This window comes from Dunckerocampus dactyliophorus, chromosome 4 (genome assembly GCF_027744805.1).
Source record: "Dunckerocampus dactyliophorus isolate RoL2022-P2 chromosome 4, RoL_Ddac_1.1, whole genome shotgun sequence".
Lineage (NCBI taxonomy): Eukaryota > Metazoa > Chordata > Actinopteri > Syngnathiformes > Syngnathidae > Dunckerocampus > Dunckerocampus dactyliophorus.
The window spans coordinates 1,773,088-1,795,651 of NC_072822.1; the positions used below are offsets into that span (position 1 = coordinate 1,773,088).

At 43.3% G+C, this 22,564-nt stretch overlaps 2 protein-coding genes across 2 annotated transcripts in view; one reads left to right on the forward strand and one right to left on the reverse strand.

Annotated features, from left to right (window-relative positions):
• Positions 1-13,076, reverse strand: part of LOC129179491 (phospholipid-transporting ATPase ID-like) — a 46,578-nt gene extending 33,502 nt beyond the window's left edge. Inside the window, exon 1 of the mRNA XM_054772783.1 lies at positions 13,057-13,076. The gene's annotated coding sequence lies outside the window, so the exon portion shown is untranslated. The remainder of the gene's footprint in view (positions 1-13,056) is intronic.
• Positions 1,820-22,564, forward strand: part of dmrt1 (doublesex and mab-3 related transcription factor 1) — a 28,220-nt gene continuing 7,475 nt past the window's right edge. The window contains exons 1-4 of the mRNA XM_054772787.1: positions 1,820-2,113; positions 3,478-3,658; positions 6,875-7,026; positions 12,976-13,141. Coding sequence (XP_054628762.1) covers positions 1,889-2,113; positions 3,478-3,658; positions 6,875-7,026; positions 12,976-13,141 — 724 coding nt within the window. The 5' untranslated portion in view covers positions 1,820-1,888. The remainder of the gene's footprint in view (positions 2,114-3,477; positions 3,659-6,874; positions 7,027-12,975; positions 13,142-22,564) is intronic.

Below are 22,564 nucleotides of genomic sequence, written 5' to 3' on the forward strand. Positions count from 1 at the left end.
ACAGAAGTTTTTCACTCTGAAAAACACGCCACAAAAAATGTCTCGCCAGGGTGGGGCGTTAAAAACCTTTAGTTGGGTGCGGCATTAGGGGGGCTGACACTTGGCAGGGTGGGGTGAGTTATCGAGGCTGGCGATGTGATCATCGGTCAGGTGGCGGTTAACGGGTGTGCGTCGTCAGAGGTCGAAGGCGGACAGCCCGAAAAGTGGCTGGATTGGTCGGGGGGGTGTCCTCCTGATCCGCCTGATCCTCTACATTTCACCAGTGATTTTGATAAAGTATGTTTATGTTTTGGTCAATATCTTCGTCAGTATTTCAACTTTATGCTGCTAAAGTGTTGTTGTTTTTCCGACGTTACTCTGGTGAAATTACGACTTTTTCCTCATTAAAGCACAACTTCTTTCTCTGTCTTCCTGTCCAATCACTGCTGATTTCTCCACAAGAATTGCACGTTGCTTTACATTTGAATCGAGCTTTTCCATTTGAAGAGTCCACAGTAATAACTTGACTGAATGTGAATTTTATTTGCAATTTTTGGTGTCCTTAAACGTTTTGCCTATTTTGCCTGACGGGCCAGGAAGACAAACAGCAAGTCAGCAAGGGTGGTGGTTAGTCACGCGCAGGTAAACACTACCCCCTTGTGTTTCGGTAGAGAATTGCAAGTCAGGAGCTCAGCCTAATGTCCTGTAATGTCCAAAGGGCATCCCTGGGGGGCCATTTGCGGCCCATCACTGTTTTTGTATTGTATTATTTTTATTTCAAGAAAAAAGTCATATTCTAACAAGAAAAAGGTCAAATTTGATGAGAAATAAACTCGTAATACTATGGAGAAAAATCATGTCATTTTAGTAGCATAGAGTTGAAATATTAAACCATTTTAAAAAATCATAATACTATGAGAAACAAAGCAAAATGAAATAAAGTTGTCACTTTTGGAAAATTCCTGATTGGAAAAGGTTTTAATGTTACGAGAATACAATCAAAATATTATGGGGATAAAATCAATCATAATTACGAAAAGAACATTTACAAGAAGAAAGCTGCTGAAATATTAAAGAAAAATGTGTTTTTTGTTTGTTTTTTATGTCGGAATATTATGCGAAAACTGGGTTGGCAAAAGTGTTTTAATATTATGGGAATTCAATGAAAAGAAGGAAGAATGTTGAAAACCCCCAGCAAAAATACAAACCCCCCAGCTGTAACTATGATAATAAAGGCAAAATATTAAGAGGAAAAAGGCGTACTCTAACGAGAAAAAAGGAATAAACTTGGAACCTTATGAGGAAAAATAACTTCATTTTAGGAGCATAGAGTTGAAATATTAAGGAAGAAATATGTTTTTTTGAAGCTGTAATATTGTGAGAAACCTACAAAACAAAGTAATGTTGTTAATTTTGGAAAATGAGCTTGGGGAAAAAGTTAGAATATTACGGGAATAAAGTCCTACAATTACAAAAAGGACATTTATGAAGATTATTTAAGAGGAAAGTTGAAATATTTGTCAAATTAAACAAAAAAAACTGCAAAAATGGGTGGAAAAAAAGAGTAAAGAGTGAAGTTGATGTGGCCCTCGCTGGAGTAAAAGTTTGGACACCCCCGGCCTCATGAAACGTGGCTAAACGACGCTACGTCCCAATTCTCGTACATACTTGAAGGCGAAAAGCAATAATGGCTGTCCCAGGTCACTAATGACACTTCTGAAGTAATTCTGTTCACGTCACCTTGGAGAAGAATGAATGCTTCCTCCCACTTGTGTGTGGAAACCAACTCCCACATTTATTAAAAAGAGACAAAAAAAAAAAAAAGTTGGTGCAGAAAGGGAGGGTAGCGACGGTGACCTTACAGCCTCCGCCGGCAGAAGCGTTGCTTTCATTTCCATCTCCTCCGGCCATGAGCAAGCACCCTCAGAAGTCCAGGAAGGCGTCTCCGCCCGGCGAGCCGCCCCCGACCCCGGCCAAAGGACAGAAAAGCCTGCGGATGCCCAAGTGCTCCCGATGCAGGAACCACGGGTACATGTCGCTCCTCAAGGGCCACAAGCGCTTCTGCAAGTGGAAGGACTGCCAGTGCCAAAAGTGCAAGCTCATAGCCGAGAGGCAGAGAGTCATGGCGGCGCAGGTACGCACACGCACGCACACGCACACGCACACGCACACACACACACACACACACACACACACACACTATGAAGCTAAGGACTAAGATGGGGTCGCGGGGGCAAAGCTCAAAGTTCTAATATTCTCATAAGAAAGCTCAGGACCGTAGGAAAGCGTAGGAACGTACGTAGATCCACCGCTACATTGACAGCTTGGCCTTTGGGCTCAGCTCTTTCTGCACCACGACCGACCCATGCAGAGTCCGCATCACTCCATCCTTCCCTCGCTCGTGAACAAGACCCCCAGGTACCCAAACCAGACTTCTGTCACAAGTAGGGAAAGCAAAGCTGTGTCACACCTTGACATGTTTAGCTCCACAAATGAATACTAGCCAGAAATAAAGTCATCAACTCGAACACAAGCCTGTCACCAGCCAAAGATCCTCTACGGTATATCAGGGCTTCTCCTGTGGCCTCAACCCGCTTACTGGAATGACCCACGTTTTCCAATGGTCATGAAGTCACGACCCACTTTCATTTGTTTGCATTTTTATTTCTAGGATTTTTTACACTTTTATTGAACTCACTTTTTTATTCTTTATATTTATTGTCTTTCACACTTTTATTTCTCTTTTTTTAAATTGATTTGTATTATTTTTTACACTTTTATTTTACTCACTTTTTTATTTGTATTATTTTTTGTACACTTTTATTCATTTTAAATGTATATTTAATTTTATAATTTTACGCTTCATTTTTTTCTTTTTCCATGTGTTTAAGTCATTTTTATTTATTTTTAGTTACTTCTTTAAACTTTAAGCCATTTTTAGTTACATTTTTATTTATTCATTTATTTTGCTTTTTGTAAGTCATTGTTAGTTTTCATTATCATTATTATTTTGTACCCTTTTTGTTTAATTTGGATTTTATTTATTCATTTTGGTTTTTATTAGTTTTTTACACTTTTATTTAAGTCATTTCTTTTCCTTTTTAAAATTGTTTAATGTGTTTATTTTAGTCATTTTTATCTGTATTACATTTTATTTTTTAATATTTTTAAGGCATTTTTATTTTTCATTAGTTTTTTACAGTACTTACTTTTTTACACTTTTATTGAAGTCATATTTATTCATTGGTTTTTTGCTAAGTCATTATTTTTTTAATTTTTATTCTTTTTTTTTTACCCTTTTATTTAAGTCATTGTTATGATTTAATTGTTGTTTTTTTACACTTTCAAGTCATTTGTATTTATTTTTTGACACATTTATTTAAGTTTGATTGTATTCATTTTAAAATGAGTATTTATTTGTATTATTTTCTTGTACTTTTGTATTCATGCTGTTGGTGTTGCGCAATAAGAAATAATAATCCTACAAATCCCTCCCAGGTGGCCCTGAGAAGACAGCAAGTCCAGGATGAGGAGCTCGGGATTTGTACTCCGGTCAATCTTTCCAACCCCAGCCTGGCGATGAAGACCGAAGACGGCGCCGACTGCCTGTTCTCCGTGGACGGACGACCCCTGACCCCTGCCTTCCCTTCCTCTTCCTCTTCCTCTCTCGGCGCCGCGGGTGGGTGAGACGACCTGCGCCATGTAGCCGAACGTGACGTGACTCACTCGTCAGAAGTCGGTTTATTTGTCCGTCGTTGACGGCGTAGGACAAAGTCATTGGTCAGTCTCCGTCTGGGGTGCCCAAAGTGTGGCCCGGGGGCCATTTGCGGCCCGCCACTCCTTTTGGCTCGTGGCACGGTGTAGAAATAAAACTAAACAATAAGAAAACGTACAAATGTCAATAATCTTGGTAATATTTGGACTTTATTCCCATAATATTACCACTTTTAGAAATGAACGTATTTTTCTTCCATATATCAACTGTGTGCTACTAAAATGACATTTTTTCTCATAATATTACGAGATTTTGGTAAAACTTTTTTCATGTTAAAATCCAACTTTTGTTCTTAATATTTTGACTTTATTCTTGTAAATATATATATATATATATATATATTTTCAACATTTTACAGCAATGTTCTTCTGATAATGATGACTTTTACTGCTATGACATTTTGACTTGATTGGAATAACAATAGAACTTTTTTCCCAACCAAATTTTCCAAATCTTTTTCGTAGTTTTGTGTTTTGTGTAATATTACAACTTTAAAATAACTTTTTTCTTTAATATTTCAATTGATGAACTACTAATATGACGCTATTTTTCCTCATAATACCGCCACGTTATTCTGGCCGCAAATGGCCCCCGGGCCACACTCTGTTCCCCCCTGCTTTGACTCGATGTATTTTTCTTCATCCTTTTTATAAAATGTTAATCATTACATGTAGCGCCACTGACTGGTCTTGTTGACTCGTCATTGGTCCGTCTACATGCCAATGACGCTACAGCACAGAACCAACTTGATGGCCGAGGCGGGCAGGCGGGCAGGCGGACAAGCGGGCAGGCGGGCAGGCGGAGGTCTGAGTGCCGTCCGGGTTGTGTTTGCTACAATTAATACAAGCAACAATGGCGGGCGAGGCCTTTTGTGTGTTAAAAGGACGCTGATAACGGGAGCACATTTTAGGAGGTGCACAATGACAAGTCAAGGCTACCCTCCATCCCGAGGCGAGCCAGAGGAGGCGAGCACACGCCAGCGATAACGAGGGCGAGGCGCGAGAGAAGCGGCTATCGGCCGTGATGCACGCTGTCCGATCACAGAAGAATGCGGCCTTGGCGATAAGACCAATAAGCACAAGGAACAGCGTGTAATAGTGATGATGATGATGGCGAGAAAGATCCCTTGTCTGTCCTGGGAGTGCAAGACACTCTGTTGCACGTGTAATGCACAATTCAGCCTGTAGGTGCTACTGTTGGACAAGTGCTTGGAAGCACTCGAGGCTATTGAGCCTTCATTACAACCACAGATGCGCCGTCGTATCTTTTCCCCCCAAACTAATACTGATACCGATACTGTGTGCACACCTGGAACAAATTAGGATTTGACCAAGTGTACCTGCTAATGTGTCCTAATGAAATATCATGACATTACTACAAGCATATCACTACTGTCGGGGGAAGCGGAGTGAGGAGGGCAGGGAGCCACCTGCTGTGGCCCAGCAAGGTGCACTATATTCGGACACACGCGGCGAGCAGCCGGTGTGCCGCCGCGGAGGTCTCTGGCGAACCTTTTGCACTTTTCAAACGCCACGACGCAATTAGTCATATAAAGCTCGAAATTAAAGAAATAAAAATGTAACAGAAAAGTGATACATAAATAACTAAAAAAAATAAAAAAGGAGATAATAATAGTAGTAATGAAAGTAAGATACACCAGGGGACATGAGCAACGAAAATGAAACAGAATGAAGGATATTGAAGTGGGAGCACAGATTTATAGTCTTGATAGCTTTCTTGTTATTAGCAGAGGATATCCATTTGAGGTACAGCTTCAGTTCTTTCATGAAAACATAAAAAAGGCTTTCACTTTGGCAAATTTACATTTGTGGATGTAGAATTTTGCAAGAATTAAAATGAGATTAATTAAAAAATATTCCTTGTCAGCTGAAACATCATTCTTGACAAAGCCAAAAAGGACATTTTGCAGAAGGAGCTCAAAATCCCAGCAGATGTGATCTAAAATAAACCTACAAACATCTTGCCATAGTTTACGGGTATATTCACATTTCCACATTTCCAAGGGAATGTTTGTTGAGCTACGCCAGGCCGGCGACGTCACAGGCAGGACAAAAAAGGAGTGCTTGGTTCGCTCACCCGCACAGTACGGAAGTCTCGCCTAATCGGAGGTCTTTTTAAAAATGATTGGTTATCGGAGCTTTTCAATGTTACGGGATTCATCGGTGGGACGTCCTGGTTCCCTCATATCGGCACCACTAACACCTTATTAAAAGAGACGGATGGAAATAAAAAATGCATATAATTCACAGATAAATGAATAAAATAGCCTTATGTGAAATACATAATAATAATCCATACAGACAGAACTATAAATATTTCTATTTCTTGTCTTTCCTGCACATCAGCTATTTATATTTATTCGTTTATATATAGAGAGATCATTTGAAATATTGATGTATTATATTTATTATTGTCATGTCATATTTATCAAACGTAAATATAAACCCCCCATCTATTTATGTTCATTCAATATAAAATGTAAATACGCAGTGTGCAAGAAAGCTATTCATATTTACTAAATATAAAAATATAGATACCAAGAGAGACACATTTGAATTTATGTATTATTATTATTATTGTTGGATTTAGCAGTGTTTCTGTTTCTCTGTCAAAAATTAAAAAAAACTCCACTAAAAACAAATAATGTACCAATGTTGTTATGACTGAATGAAATATACGCTTGTGTTTCTGTGATGGGTGGGATGGTTTTACAGTGTTATTCTTTTGTTATTCACGCTGATACTAACACAAAAATACACTTAGACAACATAAAAATGGTGGCTGAGTGAACATATTTGTATGGAAATAGTTGTAATAATTCAAATAATTATTAGCATGGTCCTAAAGCTGTGGCACATGAAACATGCAGCAGCAAAGTAAGTTTTGGCCCTGGAGTATATGAATCAATATGAATGTACTGTGTGTACTAATATAACACTGCTCCATGGTGGTACACTCATATGAATGTACTGTGTGTACTAATATAACACTGCTCCATGGTGGTGCAGCAGCTACATGGTCGCCATGGTGACCTACTTTCATTTAAAGCTTCAGTGTATTCGGTAATGTTACATTCACACTACGTTGTGTGTTTCTCAGATGCAGGCAGTCGCCCCACCCCGCCGGACGGCAGCAGGCCTCCCGCTGACGGACAGTCCGATCTGCTGCTGGAGGCGTCCTACCACGGCCTCTTCCAGCCGTCCTGCTACCCGGCCTACTACAACAACGTGTACAACTACCAGCAGTACCAGGTGACTCGCTAGATGTAGTATCAAGGGGGGGGGACGTGGCGAGACGGTGGGAAGGGAAGAAGGAGCAGCCCCCGAGTGTGAGAAAGATGACTATCATCCATTTGTGGAAGCTTATTCAAGATTGTTGCAGCGTTAAGGAGGAAAAGTATGATGATAACCGTAGACTCAGACTTACTGTAACTCACTGGGACACACAGCAGTAGGATGGCACTTTACCCCCCATAAGCAATATTGTTGACTTAAACACGTGCTGTGCCCCCCAAACAAGTGGCATACAGGAAACACGTTTCTGCAGGACATAAAGAGGTGTGACACGTTTCACAACTGGACCTCACGCAGCGTGCACAGGACGCTTTCGGTATGACAGTCACGTAAACACTTTTGTCAACGTCCATTTTGACATGTTTTGTCCTTTGACGTAACCTTGACGAATCCAAATAAGGTTTGCAGCTTGTTATTAGAAATAAGAAGTTGTAGTCCGTTTAAATAGTTCGTTTACGGACTATTTCTGAGATTTGTTTTTTGTCAGCTTTGTTATATTATTGTTGTATGATGACAACACACGCACACACACACACACACACACACGCACACACACACACACACACACACGCACACACACACACACGCACACACACACACACACACGCACACACGCACACACACACACACACACACACACACACACGCACACACACACACACGCACACACACACACACACACACACACACACACACACACACGCACACACACACACACACACACACACACACACACACACACACGCACACACACACACACACACACGCACACACACACACGCACACACACACACACGCACACACACGCACACACACACACGCACACACACACACGCACACACACACACGCACACACACACACACGCACACACACGCACACACACAGATGTATGTGTGAATGTATCTCTATTGTGTCAAAGGCTGATGGCTGCTGGGTGAAACAAATGAGATCTAGAACTCCTCCGTGAGCTCACATGAGGCGCTTTATACTTAATGATAAATATTTATCGCCCCCAAACGACCCCGTTCCCGCCCGCCCGCCCCCGCTGAGTGGTAACATCAAGTTTTGGGGTCAGTGCCTCGGCGCCGGCGCCCGAATTGCAAAGGTTAATGGTATTGTCTGTCGTTCGGAGGGACAAAGCGCTCCGCCTCAGCGCTCGGAAGGGGAGAAAGTGAGCGCCTTAATGCTAATCAGTTAGCGCTCTTTAGCATAATTTTGCCATCCTACCCCCGGTGATTGATGGTATTTTTAGCGGAGCTGTCATCGCCGCAGAGGAGACGTGCGCCGCTTATTCAAATTTTATTATTGGCTTTGGGAAGTGAAGGTGCCTTAGACGCACACTTTGTACACTTGCACTCAGTTGCTGTGTTGCACATACGCACATACGCACGCACGCACACGCACACACATGCACACACACACACACACACACACACGCACACACACACACACACACACACACACACACACACACACACGGGACGGTCTTTGCCTTTACTTCTGTGGTGACTTTCTGAATCACATTTGAAGTTTTTCAAGTTGCTCCTCATGTACACGATGCCGCCTTGTGTATACGCCCCCCCCCCACCACATTGGAAAAAAAAAAGAAAAAAGGGTGCAGGCTTCACTACACATCTTAAAATGACGTCTAGAGCTCTGCCAGCCCCCTACCGATCATTTAATTGGGAGCTGGAAGTCCAATTATTTCATTTTTCTTCACGGAATAGGCTAACCTAGCGTGATGAACTCTCCAACTGTGAATGAGTTCAATTCGTTTTAACGGCAGCCGTTCAACTCTGGTTTACTTTGTTGTTGTTGTTTTACCTTTGAGGAGGAGCTTACATCTTCATCAGCTCACATCTGTTTGTGGTTCATCATCCTGGATATCTACACTATACATGTTATGATAGACATTTAGAAAATAACAGTTTCAATAACAATGATCTAATTTGAATGGAAATAATACAATAAAACATATGTATAAGAATTTGTTTTTATCAAACAAAAAAGCTGACTTAAATGAAAGAAAAGACAAGCCAGCATATTAAACCAGGCAGCACAAGAAAATACTTAGACCGCTACACAGCAAAAAGTGCCACATTGAAAAAAAAAATCTCAGGTTTACGACTTTTTTTCTCGTACATTCTCGCAAATTTACGACTTTATTCTCATAAATTTATGTTTTTTTTCTCGTAAATTCTGTATGGATGGAAAATGGTTGTTTAAAAAAAACATACCCTGTATATTTATAACATTTATAACCAAAGACGCAAAGTCAGGCTTGTCAGAGGTTGCATGCATGTTTTTATGCCCAAAATAAGTTGAAAATGAAACAGTGACAGAAATGCTGCCTCCTCTGCATCAGAAAAATCAGCCTGTAAGAAAATTAAAGCGCTCCTTTCAAGTCTTATGGACAGATGAAGTAAAAAATGTGAAATAATGTGAGCTCACTGAATGGTTGGGTGAAAAACATCACCATCCCAACTGTCCCAGGACGTTTGGTTCCCCTCATGTTAGGCCACTTTGCTCATCTTAAGTCTTATGCAAATGCTTGAAGGCTTGAAATAAGGAAATTAATCTACCAACCTGTGTTGCCTGGAAAGAATAACGTGTTCATCTGACGGTGTTAGTACACCTACTGTACTGTACAGCCTACTGTGTTGCCACATGGACGGCAGTTTCACTTTTGCTCTCCAAAGCAGAATCAGAGAGGAAACATTTAGGCTTTTTATCATGTCATGCATCTAACCCCGCCCCCCATCCTCCCCCGGCCCCCTCCTCTCCAGTACAGTCAGTGGTGCTTGGCGGCCATGCAGGTGGCTGATGATAAATGTAAAATAAGGGTTTGGGTTGAAGAAGCTTCCAGACAGGAAGATGGTGCCTGATAAGAAGTCAGGACCTCTCAGGGAGGTACGAACCCTCACACCTTCAAACCCCGTAATCTTACGCTAACATCCGAGATAGATATTACGTCAAATCAGCAGAAGTTGCTAACAGAACAGGACATTCTTACTTGAGAAACAAGTCAAGTGGCCTTTTGGTGAATGTTTTTCCTCAGTTGGCAGATTGTTGTGCTAATTTGAAGCATGATATCTCAGATTTTAGTGCATTGTTACTTGAGACTTGAGGAGCAAAAGAAACTTATTTACCAAAAATACGTTTTTCATCATTCAATCTTGCTTGAGGTTCAGTTTTTGCAGTGTGCAAAAGTCATGATGTAGACTGGGAAAAAGAAATATTGGACTTGATGAAATTACAACCGATAATTCAGGTTATTTTTTCTGGATTCTTCAATTGTTTTCATGCTGGACTGTTCACACCTTTGCACAAAAGCAGCAGGGGGTCACATACTGATTGTCCCCATAGAATAATAATAACTAGTAGAGATGCATGATATCTTTTTTATCTCTTTTTATATCGAATTTTTAAATTCAGATTGAAGTGTAGTTTGTGCACACCTGGAGGTAAGAAGGACTCAAACACATTAGGACTTGACCAACTGTACCCGTTGATTTGTCCTAATCAAATATCATGATGTTACTGCGACCACATCACTACTTCCAGGACAACCAGAGTATAGAGGGGGAGAAGCCACCTGGCGTGGCCCAGCAAGGTGCACTGTATTCGGACACACGCTCCGAGCAGCTGGTGTGGCGCCACGGAGGTCTCTGGCAAATCTTTTGCACTTTTCAAACACGGGGGCACCGGCGTTCCAGGTGGCTGATAAGATTTGGTACAATTAGCACACAATTAGCACACAAGATGTCTTCCTCGGTGTGAATGCTTGTTCACAAGTGAGGTGAGGGGAAGTCACAACAGGCAGGAGAAAAAGGAGCACTTAAATTGCTCACCTGCACAGTACAGGTAAATTATCGGTTATCTGAGCTATTTTTGCTCTTATCGGCTTCATCGGTGTGACGTCATAACTCCCTCATATCAGCCCGATAATTATCGTGCACCCCTAATGATTATGCATCCCCCCCCCCCGAGATGTCTAAAGTAACATTGCGAACATCATCCTCACGACGACGATTTTAACGTAACATTTTAACGTTAACGTAAAAAAAACGTAAAAATGAGGCGTGCAAAGAGGTTAAAAACCTGAAGAGTTGACGTTCGAATCTGCTTGGATTTTGCTGACTTCCTTGTTGAGGCCCACGCCTCCTTTGCAAGAAGCCTGTTTTAGGACAGAAAAAGCTGGTGAGCACGGATGCTAAAACACCGACATAGCGATTATCAGCGCAAACCATGTTGTTGCATGTGCATGCATGCGTCTTAGTTTGGCGTCCCTGCAAGACGGGAGTCATTCCTGGTACCCCCTCCCCGCCAACGCCGCCCCCCTCCTCTGTCCAATCTGTGTTGTATTTTTCACAGCCTAATGCCAGCGCTGAGTGTCGCTTAAATAACAGTTTATAAAGCTGTCAGCGAGCTGACGGCGTGGACAACGCGGGTGACGTATCGCGCTGTGACAGAAATCAAATTCCATAAAAGTGAAATTGAAAAAGCGGCGTCGGCGCTGCTGAGTGGACGGCTCGTTTCAAACTTTGCCCCCTCCTCCCCTCACCCCCCGCACACAAGACGTAAGACGCCCCGTTCCCCCCCCCGACGTGTGAAATACTGCAACGTGCCTTCCCGCCTTTCAGTGCGGACGCACATGCTAGTCCGCCCACATGGATACTCCCATCATCTCTTAAGAGTTCATAGTCATTACTACTTTTTATATCATTATGTTGAAGGGGAATTTTTTCCCCCCCAGATTTTTAGCTTAGAATTTGCCTAATGGGCTAGCCGACTCCGGCCCCACCCCACCAAAAACTCTGGTTTGTGCTGTTAAAATAGTCGTTTGTGGGTCATTAAAGATGATTTCATAGGTCAATCCTCATTTCTTTCTGAGTACAGCCAATTTGTGCTGGATTGTGCCGTCAAAACGACTGTTGGTGCTAATTTAGTCGTCAGTCGTAGTTCAAAACACAGACGCCACACTTTGGACACCCCTGCTTTAAATGATCCTGATCCTGACCACCGTCTGGATCCAGGAATTTTTTCCTATGATTCTTTAACATTGCAAGATAGGACCATTTTCGGCATTTGTGCACATCAACAAAATTAGAGCACTTTGTATATAAAAACAAAATGATAAAAATGAAACGCTATGATTCTTATGGTTTTCATGATATGACACGATTTATTCAGTGGTGATGACGTCATCCCCCCCCCACGCCCCATCGTCCCATTGTTTGTGCTATCTTAGCTTTGTACTTATTAAAGATGATTTCATCGGTCTGGCCAAAGCAGCCTCCATCGTTTGTGCTGGATTGTGCAGTCAAAATGATTGCTTGTGCTAATTTAGTTTTGGATTTACGCAAGATTTATTCTCCAGTGATGAAGTCATGGACGAAAATGGTGTTGAGGATTTTTGTGTTTTTCTAAATATTATCCCAATATCCGAAATGAGCAAGAATGGTGTTGTTCAGAAGTACTTTGTGCCGTTAAAATGATCTACTCTCCGGTGACAAAGTCATCCAGGCTCACAACTTACAAAAATAAGTAAAAATTGTGTCGTTTGTTCGTGCTTTGTAAAAAAAAAAAAAAAAGATTCTGATTGATACAGGATGGCATTTGTGCTGGTTTGTGCTATCTCAGTTTTTTACTTATGAAAGATGAATCTCAATCGTTTGTGACGTCAAAATGATAGCGGTGGTTTTTGGACGTATTAAAAAATGTATTCTTCAGCAATGACGTCATACAGGCCCCCCCCAACCCACTTGAGCGAGAACAGTGTGGGTCATTAGTGCTTCGTTTGTGCTGTAAATATGATCATTTGTGCTATTATGGTTTTTACAGGATGTGATGACCCCCACCAAGTAACATGTGACGCCTGTGCTGACTGTTGTGTTTGCTCGCAGGTGCCCCACGGGGACGGTCGTCTGGCGGGCCACGTGTCCCCCCAGTACCGCATGCACTCCTACTACCCGGCAGCCACGTACCTCAGCCAGGGCCTGGGCTCCTCCTCCTGCCCGCCGTCCTTCTTCACCCCTGAGGACAACAGCTGCACCGAGGCAATGGTGGCCTGTAGGTGACACACAACCAGCAGTCCATCAGTTAGTTTGCATGTTCCCAAACCAGTTACAGCCCCCCCTCGCGGTCAGGAATGTTACGTAGAGGCGTCGTGCTGCCTTTCCATCTTTAAGACCCCCGCATCCCTTCCTATTTGCTTTGGACTTTCACCTGTCTGTTTCCTGTGAGGGTCCCAGCGGTCACGCTCCATTACAAGATGACAACCGTCTCAGCGGGTGGTCCCGCATTTGGTGGCAACCCCCACTGGTTCCCACCTTTTTTTTCTGTCTAAACTTTGCAGCAGGAACCGTAGACTCTCACCTGCCACAACATTAGGTACACCTGCACTAATAATCCTTTACACGAGATGCGTTTGTAAACAGAAAACAGGACAGTGCAGCCCTCATACTTCAGCAAGCGCTTCATTCTAGCTCATCCATTAGCTAACATTCCATAGAAAGCTAATTTGGGTACAGCTTGTACAGCAGTAGAAATTTACCACCAAGGGTGGAGTGCCATCTCCGGGTAGGGGATGAGGTCCTGCCCCAAGTGGAGGAGTTCAAGTACCTCGGGGTCTTGAACGTGAGATATGGTGCGGCGTCTGCAGGGACGAGGACTCTGCCTCGGTTTGTTGTGGTGAAGAGGGAGCTGAGCCGAAAGGCAAAGCTCTCAGTGTACGGGTCGATCTACGTTCCTACCCTCACCTATGGTCTTGAGCTTTGGGTAGTGGCCCAAAGGACAAGATGGCGGGTACAAGCGGTCGAAATGAGCTTTCTCGGTAGGGTGGCTGGGCTCTCCCTTAGAGATGAGGTGAGAAGGACTGACATCCGGGTGAAACTTAGAGTAGAACTCCCGGCGTGTCCCTGGGGAGGCGCTCAGGGCACGTCCGACCATTGGCGGCCTCGGGGAAGACCCAGGACACGTTGGAGAGACTACAGTATGTTTCTCAACTGGCCTGGGAACACCTCGGGCTGGACAAAGCGGCCTGGGAGAGGGAAGTCGACCTCGGATAAGCGGTTGAACATGGATGGATGCATGGACTTACTATCCAGTGAAGACGAGTCCACACACAGCCATCACAGTCGAAATAGCTGCAGCACAAATGAGTAGCAAGATAATTGTGTAGGCGGTGGCAGCCTGCATGAGTGCTGCCGGCAGTGGGGAAGCTGCGGTTCATTGAGGGGAAAGACGAGTTCCAGCATAGACTGTGGCATTGCGAAGCACTCTGCGTCACAATGTCACCGTGCATGTCGGAATTCATGTTTGCCCTCAATGTACCATGGCTTCCTCTGCGCCGGCAGCACTCGAGCAGCCTCGGATATGTAAAGTTTTCCTTCTGCAGGATTGTCTTGTCCTTGAGAGGAATCTAATATCCTGCGGATACTGCAGCTAGAAGACCTGAGAGGTCAAGTAGCTGCACCATTTCCTCTCGCTGCTGCAGAACTCCGATAGTTTATCTCATCATTTCCTCAGGCTGTCAGTCTCATACCACAGAAGGACTCATACCACAGAAGGACTCATACCACAGAAGGACTCATACCACAGAATAATGGCCGTAAAGATAAGGCGCAATCTGGCATTCCTACTCCTATTAATTTATTTCCGTATCTCTTGTTGCCGCGTGAGAAAGTCGGATGCGCGTCGATTCCGCGTCTTATCAAACAGCTGGAGCGCATCCCGCGCGCGTGGGCGTAGTCTAAGGGAAGAGAAGCGGTTTCGCCAGAGCCCAAGTGTGCAACATTCTTTACGCTCGCCCAAGCTTCCTGCGCTGCGGCCTTGACAGCGGAACAAGACTGTAATCTTATCAGCTGAAGGTAATGAGCATCACGGACAACAACTGGACTCGTCATCAACACTGATCTCACCTATTTCTCCACATTTCGGCCATACTTCCCCGAATACATGAATCTTCTTTTTTAACTTTCTTGTCCATAATAACTGCAGCTATTCAGATTGCTTATTACGAGTTCATGGCGTAAAGCTTCTAGTAAGACACGTGTAATTGGTTAAATACTAGCATTAAATATTGTTGGACTGCATTTGAAATCTTACTTGAAATGTTCCTTTTTAATGTCACATTTGAAATCTTATTTTAAATGTTCCTTTTTAATGTCACATTTGAAATCTTATTTTAAATGTTCCTTTTTAATGTTACATTTGAAATCTTATTTTAAATGTTCCTTTTTAATGTCACATTTGAAATCTTATTTTAAATGTTCCTTTTTTATGTCACATTTGAAATCTTATTTTAAATGTTCCTTTTTAATGTCACATTTGAAATCTTACTTTTAAAAAATGTGGCACTGAACCGCACTTTATGAGGATGAGCATGAGTTTTCAGGAACTGGGCCTCTTCGAATTTGAATTGTCTGATGGCACTGAATGCAACACAGGAGCACTGTGGTTATGTTGCGGTTGGCTTGGACAACAAACGTGGACCAGCCAGGAACAGGAACAGGAAGTCGCCGCTGCCAAACAAGCACGACAGCAGACTTATCTCCAAGGAGGGGACCTAATCACTTGGCCAAATACAGAGATCCAAATAACCTTCAGGACCACCTAGCTGTCCTCTTCCTCTGTCTCGCACCCCCCACCCCCCGCCACCCCCTGCCCTCCCCCTTGACGGCCCCCGCTGTCGCCGCAAAATTGCCTTCTGGAGTTAGTGAGCGGGAACAGTTAAGATTTACAAACAATGATGAAGCTTGTCATGCGTCTTTCTCCATCCGTCACGGAAGGGGGGCTGGGGGGTGCGGGCGGGGAGCCGTCCCGGTGTTCTTCATAAAAGCCAGCCCCGTGTGAAATACGCCCCCCTGGCCCGGCCGGTTTACTGCGCCGCGCTCGTCAGCAGCACCGCCGCCGTAAATCGCTGAGCGGGGAGGCGACAGCGCAGTCTATCAACCCACCCGCCCCCCCGGGCCCACGCCTGCCCCCCCAATGTACACACACAGTCTAAATGTTTGTCCGCACCCACCAGGATCCACCATGTTCCCTTCCCCGCCCGTCCTTGTGGAGACTTTGTAGAAGTTGGCCAGCTCAACTTTTGGATCAATGGCAGTTTGAAAAGACAAGTTTACAGCGCTGGCGCCCGCGCCGTTGGTTGTTTCAGAGCCATTTAAATGCAAATTAGACGCTTGAAGCATTGCACTCGATAATCCCGACACGGTCAGAATCCATGACGACCTCTCCCGAGATGATATTCTATCGATTCACGCTGCGTCACTGTACGCCGGCGGCGGTTACTGCGCTTTTCTCCAGCTTCTGCAGGGAAAAACCTCTTTGTTTCATGGAGAGACGCAGCCCCGCCCCCAGCCCAGACCCGGACCACCCCGCTCGCTCGCTCTCTGAGCGATTTATTCGGTCTGCAACAAATCAGCAAAGTCAAGCTGAGGAGCTGACCTTTGTGTTGAGTTCATTTGCGTTGAGGACGCCACACATCGCCTCGGGTCGCCGTTTAACCCGTCCGGTCTAAACCGGAGAGCGCTAGCCATCGAGCTAAAAGCTCGAGTTGTTAGCGCGACTCCTAGGGTGTCAAGGAGTGAGGTTTGCCAACTTACACTGGCACCCGTTACAACCAGACAGGTTACATTTGATGACACAGCGAACACGATACAGTCAAGTGACAAAAAGCGACACCCCACAGTGTACAGTGTTGCTAATACCCACCCCCCCCCGGCCGTGCAAAGATGTTTTGGTTGGTGGCGGGCCGTGTTTTTCAACCAATCTTCCTCAAATTCTACACACACGTGCTCGTCGGCCTACTAAAGGTGTGTGCCAAATTTTGCAGCGATTCAGCAAAACACCCTCAAGTTACGTCGGGTGTATTGTGGGGCTGCCAGACAAATTTCCAGTCAATCCGACTTGAAATTCAGCAACTGCGCCACCTTGTGGTGTGTTTGTCAGAAAAATAAGAGCACAGCCCGCACAGCAGAGGTGCGTGTTTTGACAAACTTTCACCACTTTTGTGTGCAGCCGTTGAAGAGTAGAAGCGTTAGCTTGCATGAGCAACACATGACTTCCTCCATATTTTGTCCCTCTGTGTTTTTTGGCTGTTCTGCTATCCTTCCCCTCACAGTCTCAGCTTCTCTTGCTTTGTGTTTGTGAGCTGTAATTAAGAGTAAAAGGCATCCCGCTGGGGGCCCGTCAGACCGCCGGGGGGCCTCCATGAATCTGGGTCTTGATTGAGCGTCTCCTGCTCGGCCCTGCGTCGTCGTGTGTCGTGTTGTCCTCGCCGCCCCTGCTGTGCCGCTAAGTATCCTGCTAGCGGGTTAAATACGAGTGTAATTGTGCGTCAGGTTGTAACGGGCCGTACGACAGCACCATTAACAGCAGCCTGCGGCTCAGCAGACGTTAAATGTGTGCTTTATGTCCTCTTCCCCTCACTGTTGCCGTCAGTGTCCAACACTGGACATAACATTAGGTACCCCCACACAGTAAACAATAATAATAATAATAATAATAATAACAACAACAAGTAATTAATACAACAATAAATAACAATTATTAATGTTATAAATTACATTTATATAATAATAATAATACATAAATAATAATAAATATTATTATTATTATTATATTATTATTATTACTGTTACTCCTACTATTATTATATAACTATGATTATTCATGTTAAATAAAATTAATAATAATTATAACAACATTATTATTATTATTATTATTAATTTATTTGATTATAATAATTTTATTTGATTTAATTATTTAATTATGCCTTTATTTAATATGCAACTATACATGATTATTATTATTCTACATTATTATTATTATTATTATTATTATTATTATTATTATTACTATTATTATTAAGACAAACAGACAGGCAGGACACTAGTATTTGTATACTGGGGTTGGAGATGGCTATGTTTTCATTGTGACTGAAATGACAATTTAAAAAAAACAATAATTATGATTTCTTTTAATGTCACAAATTGTGTGAAAATCAGTGACTCGATCCTCTTTTTGATGCGGATTTGAGCTAAAGTTACGATCCTGCTAACTAAAGAAAAGGAAGCGACTGAAGCCAAAGTTCTTGCCCTGGCGGAGGTATTATTGCTCTTTGAAAGTAAGTTCATTGTTAAGGACTAATGTGTTATTCAAAGTAGAACACTGCAAGCTCCTGCACTGGATAGTGCCTGCGTAGCCATTGGTTAGCCATGCAGGTCAGTATGTGCTGTAAATACATATACTGTATATATATATACTGCAGTAAGTGCAGTACGCTGTACATGTGCAGTATATACTGTGAATACTGCACATGCACAGCGTACTGTACTTACAGTACTGTAAGCACAGTACGCTGTGCATGTGCAGTATATACTGCAGTAAGTACAGTACGCTGTGCATGTGCAGTATATACTGTACTGTACTGTACTGTAAGTACAGTACGCTGTAGGAACGCAGCCTGTGTTGTTTTCCAGCTGGACGCCTCGGAAGAGCACATCAGCGATATACCTGTACATCCCACTCCTACAGTGTCCTTTACTTTGGCATTTTTCTTGCGCTGTCCGCTCCCAATGAATCTTTAGTTTAAAATGCAACCCGCAGAAGAAGGGGCGACAAATATTGATCAGCCGCCTCAGCTCATTATGGCATATCCATAACGTTTGGACGGAGCGGCCGGCCGTAGACTGACAGGCCATTTTGTGAGTTGATGGGGCACAGAGGCCCAAATGGAGATTGAACACAGGGACGAGGACGGTGTCACGCCTCCCCGCCGCTCGTCTTCACTGGGGACAGATTGGTTAACAATACAGGAGCAAAGGGTCGGCGCCGCTTAATTAGCCTTTGACCCCGACACTGATGCCTTCTGTCAGCTTGGCCTTTTAATGGCCTGCATATGCAGACTGGAGCACGTCGCCCTCCCCTGATGTCCATGGCGTCTAACGCCAACGACTAACTAACATCACTACGGTAGCTCCTGAAGCTCCACAGCTGCATGTTTGGAAACAGCTGCAACACGGACAGCCAAAGAAAGGGTTCCATACATTCTGACAACGCTAAAAGTCCCCACTGTTATTCTTTCTCTGGTATAAAGTCATAGCTTCACCTGGTAAATCACAGTCATTCATTCAACACAAGCCATGTTTACTCCACTCAAAGATCCTCTATAGGACAGAGCCCTCTGCTCTGCAAAAACGTGAGTCAAAGATCCTGTATAAGACAGGGGCGCTCTGCTATTTTTAAGCTCTACTGCAAAAACGCTAGTCAAAGGTCCTGTATGTACTGTATATGACAGGAGCACTCTGCTATTTTTGAGGATCTACTACAAAAACACTAGTCAAAGATCCTGTATATGACAGAGCGATCCGCTATATTTGAGGATCTACTACAAAAACGCGAGTGAAAGATCCTGTATATGACAGGAGTGCGCTGCTATTTTTGAGGATCTACAGCAAAAACACAAGTCAAAGGTCCTGTATATAACAGAAGCCATCTGCTATTTTTAAGGATCTACTGAAAAAACGCTAGTCAAAGATCCTGTGTATTACAGAAGCATTATGCTATTTTTAAGGATCTACTGCAAAAACACGAGTCAAAGATCCTGTATATGACAGAGCGCTCTGCTGTTTTTGAAGCTCTACTGCAAAAACACAAGTCAAAGATCCTGTATATGACAGGAACACTCTGCTATTTTTGAGGATCTACTACAAAAACGTGAGTGAAAGATCCTGCATATGACAGGAGCGCGCTGCTATTTTTGAGGATCTAATACAAAAACTCTAGTCAAAGATTCTGTATATGGCAGAGCGCTCTGCTATTTTTGAGGATCTACTGCAAAAACATGAGTCAAAGATCCTGTGTATGACACGAGCATTCTGCTATTTTTGAGGATCTACTACAAAAATTCTAGTGAAACATCCTGTATACGGCAGGAGTATTCTGCTGTTTTTGAAGACCTGCTTAAAAAATGCTGAGCAAAAATCCTCTATTTGACCGTAACGCTTTACTGTTTTTAAGGACCTACTGCAAAAACTATAGTTACAAATCCTTTATATGACAAGAGCGCTTTGCTGTTTTTGAGGACCTTCTGCAAAAACACTAGTCAAGGATCTTCCTCATGACAGGACTGCCCTGCTGTTTTTGTGGCCCTACTGCTAAAACGCTTGTCAGAAATTCTAGGACAGGAGCGCTCTGCTGTTGTTGAGGACGCACTGCAAAAGTGCTAGTCAAAGACGCTCTACATGACAAGAGCACTCTGCTCTTATGAGGAATCTCCTGCAAAAATGCTAGTCAAAGATCTCCTTCACTACAGGGATACTCTGCTGTTTTTAGGAATCTGCTGCAACAGCGCTAGGTCAAAGATGCGTGCTTTGACAGGAGCACTTTTGATGACATCCTGAAAAAACGCCACGCAAAGATCCTCTACATAACATGAGCACTCTGCTGTTTTTAAGAATGTTTGCAAAAACGTCAAAAACAAAGATCTGCTACATGATAGAAGGGCTTTCCTGTTTGTGAGTCCCTGCTGCAAAAATGCTGGTCAAAGATCCTATGTTTCACAGGAGTGTGCTTCTGTTGTTGATACCAACTGCAAAAACAACACTCAACTCAACTCATACTGTTTTTGAGGACCTTTGGCATCGGGGGCCGGCAGCTGAGCGTCCACCAATGCCAAGGATGGCTTCATGTGAGGCTAGTCTGGCGGCGGTATCGACGTCCACTGATGGATGGCACGTCATTGACGCACCGCTGAGCCGTGACCGTCTCCAAAGTTCTGCTTTTGGTAATCGTCATGCAAGCGCCAAACGTCCCGCTCGCAGTTGTTTGTCTTAGATCAGGGGTGTCCAAACTTTTTCCAGCGAGGGCCACATTCTGAAAAATGAAAGGATGCGGGGGCCACTTTGATATTTCATCAACCAACACAGAGATATGCTAAGAAGCTATTTGTAGCTCAACAAAAAACTGCATTTCAGCTTGGTAATACAGGCGAAATGCTACTAAAAATGATCTTTTCTTCCATAATAATACCACTTTATTCTTGTAAAATTGCGACTTTTGTTCTTCATTCGATTATGACTTTTTTTCTTAATATTTGGCCTTTATTCCTGTGAAATTACAGATGTTTTTTTTTCAATTTCTGCTGTTTTTTTACATTTTCTAACTATTTCATTTCAACTTTCCTTTTGTAAAGTTTCTTCTCGTAATTACAACTTTATTCCCATGATATTTTTAATCTTTTTTTTAAAGTATTTTTTTCTTTACTTCAACATTGTTACTAAAATGATATTTTTCCTCATATTACACGTTTATTCTCATAAAACTGCAGCTTTTTCCGCTTTTTTCTTAATATTTTGACTTTAAAATTTCTGTTGTTTTTCCATTTATGCTGTTGTTTTTTTTTGGTATCATTTTCCAAATATTTCAACTTTCTTCTTGTATATTTTCTTCTCCTAATATTTTGACTTTATTCTCATGTTATACGTTTTCCCCCAACCTAAGTTTCCAAAAATGACAACTTTATTCATTGTTTTTCACTTCAAAAAACCTTCAATATTCTTTTTACTAAAATGACATTTTTCCTTATACTATTATTATACTAATAATTATAACTATTAATATATAATTATGAATACTATTATATGGCTTCTTCCTTGCTAGATTACAAGTCTTCTCTTCATATTTTGACATTTGATTGATTTTCCCATTTTTGCTGCTGTTTTTTTTTAATTTCCTTGTTAAATTACATTTTTAGACTGTGCTGCGGGCCGATAAAATCACATCCGCGGGCCACAAATGGCCCCGGGCCGCACTTTGGCCACCCCTGTCTTAGCTAATCAAAGCGGGCGCGTGGGACGACAGCACAGGGAGTGGTCAACCAAAGACTTTGGTAAGCGAGGCAAAACGTCGGGGTGAAGGTCGGCAGAGTGAACATCAAGCGGAGCCGCCGTGTTTTCAAGCCTTTCTGCCCTTTGACTCTTGAGTTTTCCGCACCATTGAGTCCTGCTTCTGGTCCCCGGCTGATGAGGAGGAGGAGCCACGCGGCTTTTCGCAGCATCCTTCTCCCGAAGAAAGTCCGTGAGAGGCGGCCAGGGACGTTTTTGCTCGTATCGTTTTAACGAGGGCCATTTCATCCCGAGCCAACCTTGTCATGTGACAGGCTACTTTTCATTCTTAAGATTGAATTGCTGTTGCCGTGATAATGGCTTCCGCTAAGTGCCAGTGTGGCCCTGGAGCACACTGACACTTCATTTCCTCCGGCAGTTGGCGTGGGGCTCTTTCCTCTGCTTTTGGGACATTTGTCACGGCGCACGGTGCCCTCCGCTCCTGTCCCGTTGGGTTCTTCACCGTGTCCACGCAGGTTGGCCACTCATGGCAACCCATGTGTTATAGGCGAGCCCTGCATGTGCTGCACTGAACACCTCAAATCTGAGCTAAACTTGGGTCCCCTTCCCTTCCTTTGGCACGACTGAGAGAGGAAAGGCT